This window comes from Mastigoproctus giganteus, chromosome 6 (genome assembly GCF_048544385.1).
Source record: "Mastigoproctus giganteus isolate SK-2022 chromosome 6, ASM4854438v1, whole genome shotgun sequence".
In the NCBI taxonomy this organism is placed as follows: domain Eukaryota; kingdom Metazoa; phylum Arthropoda; class Arachnida; order Uropygi; family Thelyphonidae; genus Mastigoproctus; species Mastigoproctus giganteus.
Genome location: NC_143580.1, coordinates 18,850,560 through 18,873,040, shown reverse-complemented (window position 1 = coordinate 18,873,040; position 22,481 = coordinate 18,850,560). Strand labels below are relative to the sequence as shown.

The following is a 22,481-nucleotide window of genomic DNA, read 5'->3' as shown; positions in this document are numbered from 1 at the left end:
CTGTATTCATATCAAAGAGTTACAATGCATCGTAGAAGTCTTTCTACTAAAAGCTGGTGGTGCTGTACTCCACGTGTCCTTCAAAGCATTTGTGTGTCCTAATAACACATCTTGGCCTTGCTGAATTCTGGAATTCATTCCACCCAAAGTTGTTCAATTGGCTTGAACCCGATGCATTATGCTGCCACATTCACAATCCTTGTCTTGTTTTGTGACATAGACATTGTCGTGTTGGAAGGTGTTAAGGACTACCTAAGTGAAATTCCCACAATGTAGGACACGGAATTGTTCAAATACACTGCTCGACAAAATTAATAGAAAAAATAATTTTATTGAATATTTTATTGTGAACAGTGTAGGCATTCTGGCATGCTAATTCCGAGTATCCAATAGAAATGGATCTGCAATCAAAACTTCAAATGATTCATGCACATAAAAACACGGGCTGGACCACATCACTTTACTCCCGTTTTTTTGGCTTGCTCAGTGGCACAGTCTCATCTCCAGTACTGAGAATGTCAAGTCGTCTTCATTTAGATGATTCTTTGAAATGGTGGCCCATTGGACCGCTACAAGATGAGTAGTGGCAGGCGAAGGTGGCACATTGGCTTAATGTGCCAGTGTGCTTTCGACACTATGGTAGCAGTTTCAAGAGACATCATATTTACACTCATTGGGGCGTTCCCTCAGCAAAAGTTCAATAACGCAATTACCTATATACAATCGGCCTCTTTAGCCTTCCATGCTGCAAATGGAAGTTCTCTGCAGCAGGGAAGTTTACCATCCCTAGCCCCGTGGAGGCAGGTCGCTACTATTATTTCTAATCACCATTTAAATTTTCAACAACTCCAAGTACAAAAAAGTCTGATTGCTTTGATCTCAACCACAATCAAAAATCAATTTCTAAAAGCATAACTTCAATTTAGACGTTAAATTTTTCAATATATAAACTAAAAGCAACAAGAAATTTTGCAACACAATACATCAACTTCTGCTAGCAAGCAGGAAGAACAAAATCACAAGTCAAGTAGTACCTCGAGCACTACGAATTATATTAACATTCTTCAAAAATTCTAAAAAACACTTCATCCTCAAAAAGCCTTCGCATCTCATGGGGAGAGGAAACCCCCTAACCGGCTAACAAGCCTTCGCCTTAGTATGTCATACAGTTGGCATTGAAAAATAACATGCTGGCTATTTTCAATTTGCCCACAGCGACAGCGATCACTGTCCGCATTGATGTAGCCGCAACCTCAGTCCGTGTCCTGTAACTACCATTGCCTGAAATACACCCAGCTTTGGCCACCTTCATAACTGCTCAATATTAGTATAGTCAGGAATCATATCTTGCGCCACTCTACCCTTAATAGACGCCGTCCAACGCTCCTGCCAGAACCGATGAACATCTTGCATTATTCGTTTTCCCTCTACCTTCAAGTCAGGCCTACCATATACTCTGCCTGCCTCTGGGCAGAAACAGACATCCATCACCTCCAAGGGAATGTTATTCTTAGTTTCGTAACTCAGAAGTCTTTGGAGAACCACTAAGTCAACTGGCAAGGCACCAGCAACTATCTGCAGGGCTGTTGTGGAGACCGTTCGGCAAGCTCTAGTCACACCAATCAACGGAAAGCGTTGAGCTGCCATCAAGTGTTGTTTCACCACACCGCTGTCAACTACCTGGCCTAAGGCTCCTCAGGCACACATTATTACTGGGACAAAGAGGCGCTTAGAAAGAATATCTAAGTTCCTACCTTTGATCCCCCAGTCAGTTCTCGTTATTCATCTCAACTTCCCTTACAGCTTCTTAGTCTTATCCCACATGGCCTTCACATGGGGAATAAAACTTAGTCAACCAGAACAGGCCGCCATCTGGCTCCAAGAGCAAGGAGCCCTACAATGTCCTGTCATCAACACTGTCTCTTCAGGTTGCTGCGGGCACAGGTGAAAACATTTCCAACCAGAGTATTAATAAGGTTCAATTCAACTTGACTCTACGCAAGGAACCGTTGGTTTGTATCCAATTAACCTCAAACCACCGTATAGAAAGTGGTGCCATGAATAGGCGGCTGCAGCCCTAACAAATGGAATTCAGTTCTGTTCTCTGATAAGTCCCATTTTAACCTACAAATAGATTTTAGAAAACCTACAAATAGATTTTAGAAATAGACAACGAGGAATACGATACCATCCCTCCAACATCAGAGGGATGGTATCGCATAGGTAAACTTACGATGGTGGCGGTGTTCTCGTGTGGGGGGAAATAATGATCAACAGCCGCACTCATCTTCATGCTTTTGATACGGGTACTGTAACTGTGCAGAGGTAACGAAAACAGATCCTAGAACCCTCTGGGCGACTTTTTTGGTGGTGCGATCTGCCCAGATTTTCTTTTCATGCACGAGAACGCCACTGCACATAGAATTCACGTGGTGGAGGAATATCTTGAAACTGAAGATATCCAAGGACTGCCGTGGTCAGCTCGATTACCACCATTAAATCCAGTCGAATGTGTGTGAGATTCCCTTGGGCGTCTCACTGACGCCTACAGCCAACTCATCAATCACTTGGTAAGCTAAGATTTGCGCTGGTGGAAGAATCTGATTTCTTGCCGCAGAATCTTACATAATGCGCTTGAAATGTAACTCACTGCGTATTCATTGACATATTTTATCTTAATAATCATAACACAGTCTATGTATTTGCTTCCATAGTTTAACAACCTTACAAGGACGGACAATCATATTGAATAATAGACATATAATCAACCAATTCATGCTACTCTTCCAGGACTGCAGTGTTGTTTCTTTAGTTGCATGGTTGGTTTTGGACCGGCCCGAATTTTTGTTGGTTCCAAATTCAAGCAATTTGGGAAGGCTCGATCTATCCCTCTAAAATAGGCTAATATAAAATTTATCCATCGGGAGTTGAGTTATTACATGAAGACGAACAGACGGACAAAGGTACTTTCACGGATTGCTGTTGGTTAAATTTAAATTAAATTTCGAAACCTTCGACAGATCTTTCTGAAAGGTGGTTGGGAAACTATCAGAAATACGTATATTAAAGAACCAGAAAATTAGTGATGGTAAACAGAAAAAGTGTTTTAATAAAGCTTTTACTTACGTAATAAAGAAGAAGGTGTCAACGATGACGTATCCATTAAACAGACTGTACTTGGAGATGTCACTAAACCATTTGATCAAGTTCATTGAGTTTTCTATCAAAGAAAATAAATAAATTTCCTGGTGTGTTTTCAGTTATCATTACGTATGAAATGAGGACTGAAATGTTTTAAAAATTCCAATTACTTAATGAAATAGTAACTAAATAATGACATTATTATTAGAATGGCACGATGATGGCAGGAAGTACCTATTCCGAATCTGCTAAAATAATTCCCTGATGAGTTCTTTTATCTTCCTTTAGATGCAGCTTGCAGACCTGGACATTACGTTCCAAGTGAGGTTTCTCTTCCCTTATGCATAGGAACAATGAAATTAATGATTTACATTTGAAAAATTCTGATAATAGGTATACTCCAAGAGAGTTTCGGACACTGACCTTGCAACATTCCCATTTCCACTCCAGTCCACTCTGAGGAATATTCATTTATGACTTGCCTCTGTACGCCGTTCTTCGTGAAACCCCAAACCCACTGAATCTTCCTTATTAAAAGCCCTATTCAAAATCCAGATAAGAATCTATTGCCCATTTTACTACAATTTGCAGTTGCGGATTGCCACCAGCCATCCTTCAGTGCAATGGAAATCTAAATTTACCATTCCATCTTTATCATAATTCTGCTTTTTAACTGGGTCTTCGTTCTTTATCTTTCCCCACAATTTCAGTTTTAACTTACAGACACTCATTGCACAGCACTTTCACTCAATTATTTCATTTATTCACTCATCCTTCTTTCGTTCTACATTGCAGACCCTTACAACAAGCTTACTAATATTATTCAGCCGAGTTGCTTCCCTGGTTGCTTGTAAAACTCCCTCCCCTTTATATTTACTCACTGACTGAGTGTGGGGCTCCCTGGTCCTTACTCGCCGCACAGTAACCCTGGAGGGGGTGGCCTAGTCATCAATTCGGTTATGTCCAATCTGGGTACCTTTCATGGTGGTTATAACTACCCAATCAGATTAAAATGTCATTTGGGCGTGGTGACAGTCATGAGCACTTTGGCTGTGGATTATTGCTTGGCTGCGGGGGAGGCTGTGGGGACCTGTCTCTTCATGCTATGTCTAATTTCAAATACCTGTTGAGCAAACTTTGTAGAGCAAACTTTGTAATTGCTTTATATGTATTTTCATCTATAATAAAGTTGTTGTTCCTGTGTCCTTAGAAGAGGGACAATTTAACATATTAACTGGAGTCACTTGATTTCATAGACTGCACATTCAAAAAGAATGTGTGCCCAGTCTTCACTCTCGCCACACGAGAGTGAAGACTGAAGGCGACCAGTTCCGCATTGTGCACGAATCATTCGAGGATCATGTTCAAGCATTCTCTCTGCTTTCCCCGCAGCCATTCCCCCACATCAGCCCCACGAAGCATTTTTGGGATGCAGTGGAACTCAGCATTAGCCACTCCACGCCAGTTCTTCAATCTCTTTCATAATCCAGGATGTCCTACTGTCCATCCGGAACACGATACCTGAGTACATCTTTCATGGCCTCTTGGAGTTGATGCCACACTGGGTTCAAGCTTTTATCATGGCTAAAGATGTCCCAACACGCCATTAAGTAGAATCATAATGTTTTTGGTGATGAGCGTGTAATATGAAATAACTGATAACTATCCTGACACTCCTGACTCATGGATTGGCCCAATATTTTTGAGAATATTCTGTTTTTGGAAATCATTAATAACTCGATGTAATATAGCAACTGCGCAAATACTGAAATATCAATAATGGCGCAGCTCGTGCAGCTTTCTTGGGACCTCAGTTCCATCTGTGCTGTTAATTGGGAATCAGTATTTTATTAAAATTTGAAAAATCCAATCTCAATGGTGATGAGCAGAATAAAAACCATAACCAGGAGAAAAATAATATATACAAATTAAGTCCGAATGACTTACTTGTTCCATCCCCTCTTAAATATCCACCGGTGTGTGCATATATTATCCAGCATATGCTGATGAACCTCATTCCATGTAGAAAACAATATTTTTCTGAGGGCTCACTCACTAATTTATCCACATTTTTGAAGACGGAGAAGGTTGATAAAATTAGACCAAAGGTGCCTAAAAATGAAAGAAGAAAAGGATTTGTAAGAAATATAATTCCTTAAAAAGAGCGGTGTAAACTTAGTTCCAATTAACAGGATTATATGGCTGATGTTGCCTTCATAAACGTGTTTTAAAAGATATGGGGAACACCAAAACGTTTGATTGCATTCAATCAAAAGATGATCACAAGAAATTTAAGATATTCAGTGGGCTAAAATGTGGAAGGCTTTAGCAAAAGTAATTGGGCTTTGCATTGTGGGAATTGCTGTTTGATGAAATCCCGCGCTCTGAATTTTGCAGAGACGATTGTGTAGAACATGATTCAGATGTTTAAAGGGAGCTTGGAAATTAGATCCCGAAGTGATTAATACCCCGAATTTTGACATAAAGAAGCCTGGCAATGGTCAGCAGAGTTCTCACACCAAATCTCTCCTAAATCTGTTGCAGAATCACATCACTAAGGAGGTTCAGCAATGTAATCAGTGCAATTCGTAGCAATAGGTTTTCTTAATAATTCAGTGGCCAGACATATTTATGGTGGTGCTGTGTGCAGGATTTGGATATTTGAGGAGTGGAAGGGCGTTCTTGGGCCCGACGAGTTTGGTCTATCACCTCATCCTCTTACCTTGCCAAAAGCCCTCACAAAAGCTTTTGGAACAAATCAACCTAAAAATTCATGGTCAGCGGACGACTCTTTTTTGTAGGTAAATTTATTAAGACAAAAGAATAAAAGGACTCTATCCTTCCATCCTACTAAATGTATCTACAAAATGAAATACTACTGCAATTAAATTTAATCTGTTGAGTTTAATTTTTGTATGTCAAGCATGTTACCATGTATGAAGATTTTTCCCTGAGGGACGGCGATTGCTTTCTGTGTGGTGGATGTTGTTTGTGCAACGATCTTAGATTACAATTCTGTGTACAGGCGAGATTGAGTGTATTTCAACCTCTAATTGATGCCCTACAATAAAATTGAACTGGGGACTCGATAGATACCCAGATATTTGATATCATGGCAAACGCTCTTCCAATTCTGACCACGGGGTTGAATCTTTCAGTGCAGAATTCTGTAGTTCCACAGGAGATTGTCTTACTGGGTGATTCAGTAGTAAGAGCAACCAAATATATTCTGTAAAAAATACCGATGAAAGCAAAGTATGTTTTGTGGGGGTGAAAAGTGTAATGCGACTAACCAGCTCTCAGAAATTTTAGGTACTTACATGTGGATGGTACTAATGACATAAAATATAAATAAGCACCTGTTCACTACAGAACGGTATAGCTGCTACTGACACCTCAGTTATAGGACGACCATGCACCTGTGTACCATAAAGTGGGCCAGGTTCCGCTGACACCTTCTGGCGTGGGATGCCAAATGGCGCTCCTCTTTGCAGGGTTCTCTCTCCTGCAAACGTTTACTTTTTCAGGGCTTGGGTGGGTGTCTTGTCCCAAGGAGGTCCAACCCTTCGCTACTCCCCTGCCGCCCTCATCTGGAGGACGCCTTCTTTCCTCGTCCTTCCACTTTCTCACTCTTGCTACACTTTTTTTTTTTTTGACTCCATCTAGGAAGTTCAAGTGACCCTCGCAGAGACTAGTCAGAGAATGATGAGCAGCCTGTCTCGTCTCCTATTGGTGACGGGCAACGTATAACCCCAATAGGGACCCTCCGGCAAAGTATCCAAAGAAACAACAGAACCCATCACAATACTTTTCATATCCATGTCACAAACACTTCTGGCATTTAAACACTTTTGTATATCTCACAAGAGTACCGATGGCGCTGTTGTGGGAGACCACCGTTTGCGCTTTATCCCCAAACACTATGACACTGTGCCACATAACTAAAATTGTTTATGACACAATTATGGATGTTGATGATCCCTACTTTTCATTACGGCTGTTAAAATTTTGTAAATAATTGTATTCGTTGAAAGGTTCGATGCAGAAATGAAGCCACGGCCCTTCGTGGATGCCATTTGGCATATTCGATGATATTAGAAAGAGGCCTCCCATCTCAGTATTTCTAATCTAATGTCCCAAATACTTGTTAAGTCAAATAATTAAAGCTGGCTGGCCACCAGTGTTTATCCAAATATACAAAATAAAAGAAACAAACTCACTTTGATCTGAAACCTTCTTTTTCTGGAATAGATCAATTACAGTTCCTACCAAGGCCAAAACAATGAGAATGCCCACCACTGATCTACGAAATAGAATAATCAGTTACCATTTATGAATTAAATTATTATTTCATTCAGATAAAACAATCAATCAATCAAAAGTCGAGGCATGGGCGCGGGAAGGATATTTTTTTTCCACCAACTTTTCGAATACATGCAATGTCTTAGTTAATTCTAGTTTGGTTGAGTACAGCCGAGTCAACGTTTCGTGTAGAATTTGTATTATTTTAATGTTTCAATAAATTAAGGAAAATATTAATAATTCTACATTATTCGAAGGTGCACTTCCACAATCTTGCACCATGATGCCGGTGCCCATGAGTCGAGGCATGCATTAGATTTAGAATTCAATAATAACTAATAAACAGCAAAATTTGCCTGTCAAATACAAGTGGTCCAGGAAAGGAGGAAACCCAAGCCTTCAGATATTGCATTTGAGGAGTAAAAATCTACAAGTGGAGGATTCTTTGAAACTGAAAAATGCCACATTTATATGCTGAATATTTCTTTATTATTTCCACAAGGATCATTTCCACTCTACAACAAAAATGGCTGTTTTAATTGCAACAATATTCTCACTACTTTCTAAACAGCCCTCGCCACTTCCAAGGTTGAAAGTGTCCGATTATTGGTCATCAGGTTTCACCACCGATACACTACACAGGCGTGTAAAAGTTCCACAGTACTAGGCTATAGTAAGATCATTCAGTAATCTATTTGGGAACATATAAACCATTGTGACTTATATGTACACTTGACCCTTTCCATTTAAGATTTCCTCGCGAATCACTCAATTACTGTGGTCCGCTATCTGTGCAACCATTAATGAAATTATTAAAAATGTGAAACTGAGACTATTATAGGTGCAAAAGAAACCTATCAGGACTGTTGTCAGAAGTTGCAGAAGCGTTGGAATTGCTGTATGCAGTGTCAATGAGACTATTTCGAAGGTGACCCATCCTAATGGCGGTTAAGCTTCATCATTTCCCAAATCTTATTTCAGTCACCGAATTTGTTTTGATCACATCTGGTATTCTGGAATGAAGACGGTCGATTTTCCCTTCTAGGGTTAGGAGAGACAATTCCTGTTTCATGATCTGGTTTCGCAATTGCCAATTGGAACTAATCTTTATTGTTGATACACATACTGGCCCAAAAAGAACGCTTATCATTATTCAGTATCGAATCGGGCCTTCTTTATTCTAATTACATCAAGTGTGCGGCGTGATATCGATTCTATTAAATGTGTTAGTGCGTTTAGGTCTAATTTTAACCATTCTTCTAGCAAATATTGCAAAGTTGCGAAAAAGCTGAAGGAACAGGAGTTCGTTCCTTTCTCCAGTATATCCCAAACATTTTCAATAGGGTTGAGATCAATTCAATGTGGGGGCCAGGGAAGATGGTGAAAATCCATGTGAAGTTCTCCGAACCATTCTTGCACGATGCACTCTTGCACTGTCATCCATTTAAGTGGTCATCATCTTGTAGATAAAGGTGTACCATTGCAGGGTGTATTAGATTTAATCCAAAATTCAGGTACTGCCTGAATATCAATCGATCTTCCACTGATATCAAAGGACCTGGTATGTGCCAATATATATTCTCCATACCATGGTACCTCTTAGTGATAGTCGGATTGTCTTAACAAGACAAGCGGAATCCATCACCTAGTGAGTTTCTCGCCGTACTTTGCGCCTACGTTCAGTGCAAAACAAAGTGTATTTTGATTCTATTTTCCCAATGTTTAATCATGACATTCTTGGCACCACTGCATCCGGATTTTTGTTTTTCTCTGAAACAATTGACTTCCGAATAGGCTTCGACAACCAATATCGATTTTTTCAATTCCCTGACGGGTTAAATTAGGTATTTCTGGGCAATTTGAATTCAGCTGTCATTTTATGCCCACTGGATGTTCTAGTTTTCCATACAATCCTTAAAGTACGACTGCCTCGCTCTTGGGGTATTGTCTTTCTGCTACATTACCCCTTTGAACTGTGGAAGAACCCCGTGCTTTGCAGTCATTAAAAACCATAGAGATGGACCCTTTGGAGTAACCAGTTTTCTTTTCTTTCTTGAATTGCAGCTCATGTTAATCTTGCACCAACGATGAGTTTCAGTCCAGAAGGTCACACGTTTTCCCAATTCTGGCTTTAGATTGCTCCAGTCGAACAGCCTGGTTTTTCAGTCGAAAAACCAGAGTTTCCGCGGACAAAAAAACCATTCCGTACTTCCTCGCCTCAGACCAACTAACACAGCCACGTTGTAAAAAAGGCCCATAAAAATTCCTCCCGTTATCAATGACCTCGAACTCAGATCTTTGCCACCCGATGTGCGCAGAACGGCAAGCCAAACAACTGTGCTGCTCACGAGGACACCGTTATAGTAATTAACCAGATTTGTTAGGGAAGAACCATGCTGACACCTATTAGGATGCAATTCTTTTCCAGATTGTGTTGTGTTTGGTCTTTAACCACAGACCATCATAACCTTTGAACCACGGAACTCAGATCAGACTCGTATATCCGCTTAAGTGACCGTTTGACGCTTCGAAGGTGTGTAGTAGCCGATGTTGCAAAACCAAAGGTAAACCACGATCCAGCAATCCGGAAAGTTCAGGGATAGAACCCTTCTTCGGGTTGCCGAAGAAGTTATTTACATCATCAACAAAGGCCCTCGTCAGTAGCACAGTTGATAGAATTGCTGTCCTCCATACACCAGGAGAAAAAGATCTCCCATCCATGACTACAGGAATTTCCATGGGTATTTTTCATAACGTGGCTGAGTTAGTCGGTCTCAATCAAGGGTTTTCCAAATGATCAATGGTTTTTTCGCCAGGAAACTCGAGGTTTTCGTCTAGCAAACGGAAATTCGGACAGAACAAACGCAATAAACAGACAATATACACGGAGAAACTTAGCCGCTAATGCTCCTAAAACCTTACTACAAACAAACATCACTACAGATGTCTCAATAAAATCTTATGTCTATCTTCCAATTCTGGAACAGAGTAGAATCTTTAGTTGTCGTTTGTAGAGTCTGGAAGAAGGGAATTACATCATATCAAGTGATTAGGTTTCTTTCATTGCTTTCAAGCGTTAAAATTAATTTGGTTTGTTGAATGCTTAGAAGATACTTCTGACTTCATTGTATCGTCCAAACAGCAATTTTCACAACGGACATCTTCTTTGTTTGAGGCTTTTATGGTTCGGCCTGGAACCGTTGATCATGGTGGAAAAAATTCCCCATGCCACATCGTGTACTGACATTTTGAACAACTCAGTGGTACGTGTGATCTATTAATTCTGTGCAGCTAAATCCTTCATGCTCCATCAAGAAAATTCAGACTACAGGACTTGAGGATATGAAAGTTCTCAGTTAGCCTGGCTGTCTCAGAGTCATGATCCCAACATAAGAGAGCACGTGTGGACAAATTTGAATTGGGACTCAAATTGGAAGACCTTACTTCGATTCCTATCAAAGCGATTATATCCGAGAGTAATGGCGTTAAACGTTATTACTTATTTTATAATGAAATTACTTTGTTCCATGTGAATGGCGCCCAAATGCTTTTTGAGGATAATATGTACATTATATTGCCAAAAGTAACCGAGCACCTGCACTTTCAAATAACTTTTCATTGATACAATTAACGAATTAGCCTAGCTTGATTATACTTTATACCCTTGTCGGTAGAATCCAAATCAATAGTTGATAACAGAAAATTATCGTCATTGATGGGATTGGAACTCGCTTATTTTACAATCGGTGTTGGGAAGATGGTGTTGGCATCCTCCAAGACATTGATAACACAGAGCTGGTATTTTGGGCCCTCAGTTTCTCCTCCAGTACACCATTTAAATCCATATGTTAAGTGGAGTCTTATTCTCCTTACTTTGGATAGATTCATGTTGCTTTTGCACACTCATGTCTTCAAACTAATTCACTTAAGTCAGTACTTTCAATCATCTTCTGTACCCCGTGTGTAGCACTGTTGGAAGAATTGCAATCCTGCTGACATTGTGTGGAAGAGTTCGATTCCGTTGAGTTTTTTTCTTTTTTTTTTTTTGGTGTGTTTCACAACGTGGCAGGGTTAATCGGTTTCCGACCGGGAAAATGGTTTTTCCTCCCGGAAACTCCGGTTTTTCTTCCAGGAACTGCATATCGATCACAGAATCCACGCAGTTTAGAGACATATTATATGTTGTTAGTTGTTAGTTATTTGGTTTTTAGGAGCATTAGCAACTAAGGCCATATTACTCGGGGATATTCGGTGGTCATTCCCTGACCTTTCCGCATCCTCCGTATTTGGTGGTTACAGGCTCGAACCCGGGTCTAATCAAGAAGCGTGTGCTACGCACTGCTGCTCCTTGCCACCTGGCTACTGAAGCGCCGAGACATATTATATACGGCGCATTACGGTGTAATGTCAATCAATCATCTTTTCGATTTCATTGATCTGCTTATTTCTTTATCGTTTCCTCTTTCCGATAGTTGAGTGGTAGATGTAGGTCTTATGTCCCAAATCCGAGTGGGGTCCAGATACTTTTGGCAATATAATGTATATCAGAAACTGTTATCAGAGAGTGAGCTTCACTTACAGGAAGACGATATGTACAACTTCTACTTTGACTGGTTCATCTACGAGACAGTGTGGTACCGATGCACTCAAGGATTCATTGACGAGCTTGATGGCTGTTGAGAAATGAAAATTCTATTTAAGAATAACAGTAGAGGAATATCAACGTCAATCTATAAATTCACTGTATAAATCAATTGTGTTTTTAAAAGTTACATTAAGGCAATTGAGGATATGAGGAATGATGATTTTCCTATTTGGCTTAACGAGGTTAAAACCAGTGCCTGAAAGGTAAACGATCCATTTCTCTCCAAAGGTACTTTCAATCCATAGCAACATCCAAATGAAATTCTTGCTTATCTCTCAGACTTTTAGTTTCCTGTAAACTAAACCTGTACGTGTCAGCAATTCTTCAGGATTGGATTCATTAAAGAGAAATGGCTTACCTCTGTTTCCTATCTTCTGAACATCCATCGGTGAACAGGCAGAAGGGAGACAAAATCCCGTTTGATATTTACGCCCATACAACAAATTCGTCAAACCTTTCATCAATTCCAGCACCTGCAAATAGAAAATGAAGAAAATATAAGGTGTTGCTAAAATTTACAAAATTGACAAAAGCACAGCAATAGCAACACCACGCAGTCATTCTATTATAACTGATAGACCAAATTTCAAAAAGGTGTTGAAAAGTAGAAGAAGAACTCTTTATTGTATATCTAAGGCACACGGCATACACAACAGCTGAAGCCGTGAAGGATAACACAACACAGTAAACAAGGATAAAACAACATAATAAACATAAACTGCCCTACCATTAATATCCGGACACCCCTCCATAGAGAAATGGGACTGAATCTGCCAAAAAACGGCATGGTAAACCCCGAAAACTAAGAGAACGGGACAAGAGAATTTTGCGAAACCTTGAACCCGATGTGGGAAAGGATGATATTTATATGCACTGTGATACCGTCTTGTGGTAAAATGAAATGTTTATGTTGTCAGAGAACTTTAATTTCAGCGCAGCATAAACTTTTTTTCCTGAAAAATCTCTTGTCTTTCCTTTTGTTTTTAGAAATCTGTTTTTCTTCTGCTTACAGAGGAGGGTGGTCGGATTTCATATTCGCTCTTTTTCCCCCCACCTGGCCATTCTTCCCGCACTTCTATCCTATTCATTCTTTGATCTTTCCAGCACGTCTGCTTTGATTAACTTTGCGAGGTCCAAAGGTGTGCACAAGGTCACAAATTGTTGAAATGTCATCGGATAATTAAACCTCTTTGAAACATCGTAGAAGTCCTCCACGTTGCATTGTTTGCAGACTTCTAAACCCATTCCCGCTTTGCTTTTTTTTTGTTAGTTGTTGGCGCATTGGCTTCTGTGGCCATAATACATCTCCCAAAGTTTTTGCATTTTACTGTGATCCAAGCCCGAGGCGGGATTCGAACCCACGACGAAGACTTGTTCTCCAGAAGAAGAACACTACTTGCTATTCACAGACCAGATTAATTAAAACAAGATAATGAACACCTTATAACTTGGATGCTAGGCGGACTTCATCCTTTGACTTCCCACGACTAGACTAAGACGCAGCTCTGCTGCCACAACCAACAAAGAACCAAGAACATTATCTCCTGGACACAGAAGATGACCACACACCATTCAGCCGATATGTGCAAAATGCCTACAGTTGAAGAAGAATTGAACTTGCCTTCCACCGACAAACCAGGACATTTACTTTACCTGACCAAAACTGAAAGGAACAGGAGAAAACCCAAATTGATGAGAAAACATACCCACTGGAACAAGAGTGAAAGGAGGATATCCCCAAATGATGTTGGACGGAGTGCAAACTTCAACCCTCCGATTGCACACAGGGTTCGAATCGGGCTCATATCTAGAACTGAGATAAGCAGACTTGAAACTGAATGAAATAACCTTTGAGATAACGAAACATAAGCCAACCAAGTGGACTGGAAACCCAAACATCACAAACGAACTGAACAGCAGCAATTGCTGCCACATGCCCTATTGGCGACCTGTGATGGGTTCTAGCCCAACACACTTTCATTCCCTTCCCTGCCGGGGGCAGACGACATGTAGACATGTATAGTATCTTATGTAGGACGGCACCTGAGCGAGAGTTCAACTGCGTCTTTGTACACTGTGGTGATTACAGAAAGCACTGTAAAAGGCCAGAAATGTGTGTAATATTATGTTCGTGCAGTGTATATGTGTTGTTGTGTTGTTGTTTAGTTGTTTCTCTGGCCGTTTGATCATTTTTCAGGCAGGCGATCACCTGGAAAGCCTGCCCAGTGTCCGTCTATACCACGGGGAGGCGGGCCACAACTACGCATGTATCGCGACCGCCGTCCGAGCGCTCTGCTTTACCAGCTCCTACTGCCCTAATATCAGAGCAAAAAAGAAAAAAATAAATAAATAAATAATAAATTTTAAAAAAATAAATAATAAGAATAATAAAATATATATAAATGTAAGAAAATAATAAAAACTAGATAATAAAATCCTGTCCATCGGGCAGCCCAAACCCAGGGAACCAACGCAGGCGATCAAAAGCATGACGAGCAAATTCTTGCAGGGACTGGAAGTTTTCTGTGGTGTTCAGGAAGTCCGGCTCATTCCCGGGGACAGTGATGCTGGTGGAGAGAAGAAGGTTCTGTCGAAGATCTGGGTATTGATGGCAGTGGTATAAAATATGTTCCCAGTCTTCTCGGTCACCACAAGAACAGAGAGGTGATTCAGCAAGGTTGAAAGTTGCAAGTTTGGCATTAAGGGAGCCATGACCAGAGAGTAAGTAGAGAGTGTACAGACCAGGATGAAACCATTTCTGAGTGGACTCTAACGTGGCAAAGGTGACGTTAGGGATGAACTTTAAAGTAACAAGACCCTTAGAGGCAGCGAATCATCTATCTTGCCAGCTCTGCATCAAAATATTCCAACAGCGTCTTTTCTCTGCCTTGGGATCCACAGTGACATCGATGGTAATGCCAAGAAGGGTGACAGGGACAGCGTGCCTAATGTAGAAGCACAGGCCTCTGTACATAAGAAAGAGATCGAGGGGCAGATAGCCGTTAAGGACCTGCAAAGCAGGAGTAGACACAGTCCCACAGGCCCTGCACATTGCTGAAAGCATTTTACGTTGAATGCTGTGAAGTTTAGTCTGTATTGAAACCTTCTTATCATGCCAGAACCAGGCGGCCGCACCATAGGAACAAATTGGTAGAAACACAGCTTTGAAATATAACCGTAGAGAACGAGAATTAAGATCCCAAGATTGTTTAGAGAGATGCAGAAGTGAGAAGGTAAATTTTTTGACTTTCTCTAAGAGATCTTCCAAGTGTTTAGTAAACGTAAGTTTACTATCAATGATCAGACCAAGAAATTTTAGAGAAGAAACCATGGACAGTGATTTGTTTTGAAGTTTTACAACAGGTGGCCGTGAAATATTAAGCGAATCCTTAACCAGCATCATTTTAGTTTTCGATGAGGATATAGATAACTTATTTGTGGTGGACCATTGAGAGAGATCTGACATGACTAAGTTGGCAGTACTTTCAAGAGAGGCACAGGGAATTGCCCTGAATCAGCAGGGTGAGATCGTCTGCATAAGCCAATTTGGAAGTAGAAGGAATAGTTTTAAGGAGTCATTCATCAAGAACGATGTTCCAGAGGAGTGGTCCAAGAACATAGCCCTGGGGGCAACCCCTAGTGATCAAAAGACGGAGTTAGATCCAGAAATAACAGAAACTGTACGCTTTTCAAAATAACTTCTTAAAAGGTTATAGAGAGGAAGAGGACAATCGGCAGCACGTAAGCGAGCAAACAAACTAGACCACCATAACAGATCAAACGCCGCAGAAAAATCAACAAAAATAGCAAGAACGTATTTAGAATTTGCAGAGTTAACTCCAGAAAGGAATTCAACGACTGCTTCTTCAGTTCCTCGTCCGGTTCGGAAACCATATTGATCGTCTGATACAAGAGAGGTGTTCGTGAACAGTGAAGTGAGTCTTATAGCAATCAGCCTTTCAAGTGTTTTGGCCAAATGCGATAACAGAGCAATAGGACGGAAGGACTTGCCACTTTGGGTGTTTGAAGGTTTAGGAATTAGTTTAAGAAGAGCTGTCTTCCAGATAACAGGGAATGTGCTTTCATTCAGACATCTGTTGAATACAGTCGGAAGAACCGTTGGACGTAGCTTGTGGAATTGTTTGATAAAGATGCCCTCATGAAGGTCGAGGCCCGGACAACCAGAGTTGTTAATTTTTAGGACAGCTGTGTCCACCTCCAGCTGCGTAAATGGCTGAGATTGAGAAGTAGTACTGTAGGTGTTATTGAGTTGTCTTATTTGTTGATGAGTAGTCAAGTCATCCTCTGGGCTATCAGAAGGAAGCAGATTGTCCAAGATAGTGTTGATGGTGTCCTTCCAGGTGAGTTTCGGTGCGCTTTGTGGGCCGACAAATAAACAGTAGGGGAATACGATTTGTTCCTCGTAAGGTGATAAACAAGGCCCCATGGGTCCCGATTGCCAGTAGAAGTAACCAAGGGGGGGAGACGACATGGACATGTGGACATGTGTATAGGTAAGGGCGGCACCTAGAACGTTTGTTCAACTCCGCCTCGTGTCTCTGTGAAGAACAGTATCACTACAAATGGGCCAGATATGTGTGTGACGTACGTTTGTGTGTATTCTGTGTGTTCTGTTGTTCTATTCTGGCCGCTTGGCTACCCAGAAGCATCAGTCACTTGGACAGATGATTCTGGTTACTCGTCCACACCACGGGAAGGTGCGCCAGTCCCAGCAAAACACGTACTGTCTCAAGCGAGACGCTGACTCACCTAGTGTTGCCAGAAGGTAGGACAGATTCCTCTGGGGGGGCCCATTCCAGAGGGAGGAGATAAAGAAAGAAGAGCCAAAAAAAATAATATATATTAAATAATAATCAAAAAAATATATTAAATAATAATGATAAAAAATAATAATAATACAAAATAAAGAAATAATAAGAAAAACAATGAAATAAATTGGCTGCACCAAGAGTTGGAACTCAAGGCAGAGCGCATGGGAAAAAAATAGGTATAAAATAAGTAAATAAATTGGCTGTGCTAGAGTGGGAACTCAGGACAGAGCACGTGAAGAACATATTAAATAAATAAGAAAAATAATAATTTAATAAAGATAAAGAAAAGAAAAGAAAAAATATAATAAATAAATAAATAAGTAAACTGGCTGCACTAGAGTGGGAACTCCATGCAGTACGTGGAAAAAAAAAAAAGGAGAAGAAAATTGTAGCATGCGAATAAAGAACCCTTAAGTCACTGAAGAGGTATTGTTAGGTGCAGTAACAACGATGTAGCTCTGCTTCCTGCGCTCAAAGACTTGGAATGCCTTTAGATTATCAGGTGTTTGGAGTATAAGCTCTGGTTGCTGTTCTGAGATACCTGGCAGAGCCTCCAGCAGGGTCCTTCTCAAGTCATCGTACAACCTGCATTCGAAAAGAAGATGTTTCCAATTCTCTGACCTGCCGTAGCAAATCTGTTGGTAGCAAACCCAGTAGATGTAACTTTTCATTGAGGGACCCGTGTCCGGTAACCAAGTAGGAGGATTCCAAGGTGAGGGAAAGCCAGGTCTTTACCGTTTTCAGGGTTGTGAAAGTGACATCAGGGAGGAATTTTCTGGTAACAGAGCCTGTGTGTGAGGTGTTCCATCTAGACTGCCAAATGTTGACGAGTTCGTTATAACAGCGAGCTCTTTCTGCTTTGGGATCAGCATTGAGATTTTGTTCTAGGCCCTGTATCTTCGTTGGTATTTTCTTTTAAATTCTGAAGTTAAGCCCTCTGAAGATTACAAATAGATCAAGCGGCAGAGTTCCAGCTATCACCTGGATGGTAGCTATAGACACTGTTCGGCATAATCTGTGCGTGGCCAGGAAGATAGCATGTTGAATGGAGTTGACCTTGATTTTCATGTGTACTCGTTGAACCCGGTGAAACCACACTCCTGCTGCATAGGTCACAATTGGGATGAAAACGGCTTCATAATAGAGAGAGTGTTTTGTTGGAGAGTCCCCAGTTGCTCTTAGAGATCGTCATGATTGCAGACGACAGTGCTCTTGTCCCCTCCTCTCCTCGCCACCCCCTATTTTTCTCCTGGTGGAGCACGGGCATGCCCCAATGTTCTGCCTTGGGATCGCCTCTCTATCGTCCCCTTTAAAATTGTACAATATCCATACGCTTTTAAATTTCTGGCCTTCCCAGTGAACTGGTACGCCAACAATGAAAGCAACGTGGAGATGGGAGAAACCCCTGGTGCCGTTTGACACAATGCACTTTACACCTTTGGGTTGCCAGGCAGGCACTTTACCCACCTGGCTAGCCCGGTCGGCGTTCTGCTTTGCATACATCTCTTCTGCATTATTCACTGCAATGGGTGGTGTGTCGGAATATTTTGGTAGGGTAAAAAAAAAAGAAAGATAAACTGCAGCCATTATCAACCCACTGCAAGATGGAAGCCTCCTCAACAATTCATGTTGAGGGAAATGGACCATAATCTGCCACGCTGGTCAGCAGATCGACCGTATTTAGCGATAATTTAGCGTTCAGTCAGGGACTTGAACCACGGCCTAGCTCAAAGAACGTGTGCTACTGGATTCCCGCTGCTGACCACTCGGCTACGGAGGCCCATTTGGTAGGGTAACTTATGTTTAATTACGAGGTGAGGGAGTTGAAAAAAAAAAAAAAAAGATTTGTTTGTATTCGCCCAGAAATGGTTGTGAAAGAAAGTGGAAGCAACCTCTGTGCATTACACTTTTTCAACATTTTTTTAAACACTTTTTCTTTAACAAAGCACGTCGCTTTATGAGGAGGTTGGAATAATACTTTTCCATCAGAGTACAGCTCTTTTGAAGGTAACGTGTTAGCAACACATCATGGCGATCCCAAAAAACTGTCATCACCTTGGTTGCACTTTGCCTTTTCTCAATGGTGGTTACTCTGCATGCTTCCATTTTTGGATCCAACTTTCATCCGTGGTGAATAGCCATGAAAATAACTCCTCTTGAATTTCCTGGCACATCGACTACAGCTCATCTGCACATTGTGTCTTTCCTTCTTCTGGTAAGGATGAGAAATCCGAACCCATCTGGCAGACACTTTACTCGTATGCAACTTTTGATGGATGATCTTCTCAACAGACCCTTCCCTAATTTGGAGCTCTGCAGCTAGTCCTTTTAAGCTAATACTACGACCTTCCAAGATAAATGCCTCAATTTTTCAACACTCCTCTCGTATAGCAGTCGCTGGACGACCTGGGATTTCTTCATCTTCCACTGAGGTTCTTCTCCGACGTTTTAATTGTTTATATCAATATGCAATAATACCTCGACCGTTTTCTCCATAAACAGAAATTATTTTAAATAAAAAATGGAAATAATTTGAAATACTTTTGAAATTATCTTTTATTCATTGCAAAGATTAAAAGAAAAGAAAAAAAAAAACTGTCACATTAGGGCCACCCAAGAGTAAATTTATTTTCCCATGTGCAATCCATTCAATCCATAAATTGTATGTTTGTACGTTCAACCAATTTCTATACAGCTGTGAGAACTTACCGGTTCGTTGGGGTGGATGGCAATGAGTGGGCCAACACTGATATTGGGGGTAAAAGGCCGAAGTGGGAAGTTAATAACCACGGCACAGTATTGACCACGGAAGTCTTCTTCTCCATTTCGCTTTGGAACCCTGATGCTGACACACTCGTCATACGATCCAAATTCGGTGATGTCTCCAGAGAGTATTCCACTTGGAATCTTTCCTGAAGAATCAAGCACTGTAAAAGAAACACCTTATATTTTCGCATTAGTGATTCATTGAAAAACTATGGCATACATGTATACTCAATGAACAATCATTAAGAATACCACTTATCGCGAAATCCAAGTTATGATCCTGTATCAGTAATAAAAACTATGTATACAATGAGTGTTACTTTATTAAGAGGTCCTCATGTTGAGTAGAACCCAATTTGGCCCTCAAAACAGCCTGGATCCATCGTGACATTGACTGAAACAGGTGTTCAAAGCGTTAAGTAGGTCGAATACTGACCTTGTGAGAAAAGGCATCATCCTAGTGAAAGTATCCATTCGCGAATATTGCAAACATCAAGGGATGTGCCCATTCGGGAACAATTTCCAGCTAACCTGTAGCATCCAAATGTTGCTCAATTTGTATTAATAACACCAATGTGTACTACGAAACCACTGTCCACACTTACAGCTCCACCGGAAGCCGTGCATTGTTGACTCCTGGTGGGATGGCTCAGGGACCCGTGCTACTTTCGCCATATTCTAGTCCCTGCATCATTTCGAAACAGCTGGAACCGGGAAATGGCAGATTAGACATTTTCCAATTTGCTTTTCCAATCCTCCAGTGTCCAGTGTTGGTGATTCTGAGCCCATTGGGGCATTGTGCCTCGCGTCAACCGCTAAAATTCTTAAAATAGGTAATAAATGGTGTGAACACTACAGAAAATAGGGAGCAAACATTTTTTTAAAACCTGACAATAATATTATATTCCGCCGTCCATACACAATACCTACACTACACCCCAAAGAAACAGGAACAGGGCTGTATTTAATTTTAAATTACCATTTTCAGCAATATAATTTTCACATGCAACTAATTGAAATTGTTTCATTCCCTGTTAATATGTCAGGGAGGTTAATACATTTACCCGTCAAAATATTAGACCCCCGAACCCATTTGCTGTTGTTTTTATTGGAGGTTTTATATTTCAGCGATAAATAGAGGCCACTGTGCATGAATCCAATTCTCAATTTTTTACATAAAGAAATACACTGCCCTACCATTTATATCCGGACACCTGCCTTTAGACAAAACAGAACTTTTATTGTGTCATTTAATATTTTGTGCTGGAACCTTTTCTTTTATGACCGTCTTTAATCTTCGCGGAATACTCTCAACCGGCTTTTTATAAATGTCAGGTTTTCATAGGGTTTAATTTTTATAGGGTATAGCTCACACAAATTTTGACCATTTACAGTGGTTACCAGATGCTTTCTCTGCTTGGGGAATGGACACAACTCAATCCACTGTACTCATACCTCTCCCACCTGTGGACACTGTGCAAGAAGTGGTCACGTAAACGTGAGGGTCCAAACAAGAATGAACCTCCTAGCTACACCAATTGCAAGCGACGACGCAGAGAACATAACCACTCAGTCAGGGATGTAGCTTGCCCTGAATACCAACGTGTGCTAACTGGTAAGAACAAGGACCGCTGATGGCTGATCCCCACATGTTAACTCCCCAGAATACCTTGAATCCTGCTCCAGTCGCTAACCAACACTCACCAATCCTGCTCAGAAGTCAATAAACTGAAAATCATGCAGATCAACTGTCAGCATTCACGAGCCGTAGCAGACGAGATTAGAAGGGCTGCCGAGGATTAATCTGTTGACATCATCTCCAACCAAGAACCTTATGCTTCCAGAATCCCCACGGGCGAAGGCCACAAAATTATGGGGTACTCAATACATAGCAGAGTGATAGAACCTGTCAAGGTGGATCCAAAAACCTGTATTGTGGTGCTGAACGATGAACTGGCCATATTGGTCATTCACGGTCTCTGCATACAGTTTGCCACATGTATCCAACTCCGATCCTCTTCTTCTTCTCTTTACCTAATCTCATTATACTGCCCCCCCCAGAGACTTTGCTGACTCACTCAACTCGTAGTATGCACTCGATTTTCTAATGATTTACAATCATTACAGCAGATGTTAATTCTAAATCCACTTTCTGGCACTGCCCAGCTGTTGATCGCCACGGCCTGCTGCTCGAGCATCTGATACTAACCAGAAACTTAGCACTTCATAACCAGCCTAATCAGCTAATCATATATTGTAGCTCAACTACAAATCAACATTGGTATCACGACTTCAACTAATAATCTACGAATGCAGATCAGTGACTGGACAACAATTCCAGACTGGACACTGAGTGACCATAGGTTAATTCTCTTTAACCCCTCTCCCCCTCTCAACACCCCTCCTGCTGCCCCAAGTGCTAGACCGACTTATTTTGTACAATTCTCAACTAAAAGAATCGACTGGAAAGCCTTTGACGAAGTAATCAGGCATCAGGCGCTACATCCCGAAAACAGATCACTCCTACTTTGAGTTAGCAACCCCGGAAGACATGATCGAAATAATCCAAAATTCTCTCACGAAAGCCGCTTACTGTTCCACCAGCAAAACGAAGACACCCTAGCCCCTACCCTTGGGGGACAACGGAGTTGTCTTGCACTAGAAAAGAAGTACACCGAGCTAGAAAATTATATCAAACCCACAAGGACTGGCCGGCACCAGAGGTTGAAAGACTCCACAGAGAAAATTTAAGAACAAAAAATCAGTACACCATGGCAATAGCTAAGTGAAATAAA

General features: G+C 41.1%; 1 protein-coding gene across 1 annotated transcript in view; it reads right to left on the bottom strand.

The window, feature by feature from the left end:
- The window catches only part of LOC150084029 (nose resistant to fluoxetine protein 6-like), a 61,993-nt gene that overhangs the window by 24,455 nt on the left and 15,057 nt on the right, over positions 1-22,481 (bottom strand). Inside the window, exons 2-6 of the mRNA XM_090375765.1 lie at positions 19,630-19,847; positions 12,447-12,561; positions 12,023-12,116; positions 7,362-7,444; positions 3,127-3,220 (exon numbers count right to left, since the gene is read on the bottom strand). Of these exons, the coding sequence (XP_090231891.1) occupies positions 3,127-3,220; positions 7,362-7,444; positions 12,023-12,116; positions 12,447-12,561; positions 19,630-19,847 (604 nt within the window). The remainder of the gene's footprint in view (positions 1-3,126; positions 3,221-7,361; positions 7,445-12,022; positions 12,117-12,446; positions 12,562-19,629; positions 19,848-22,481) is intronic.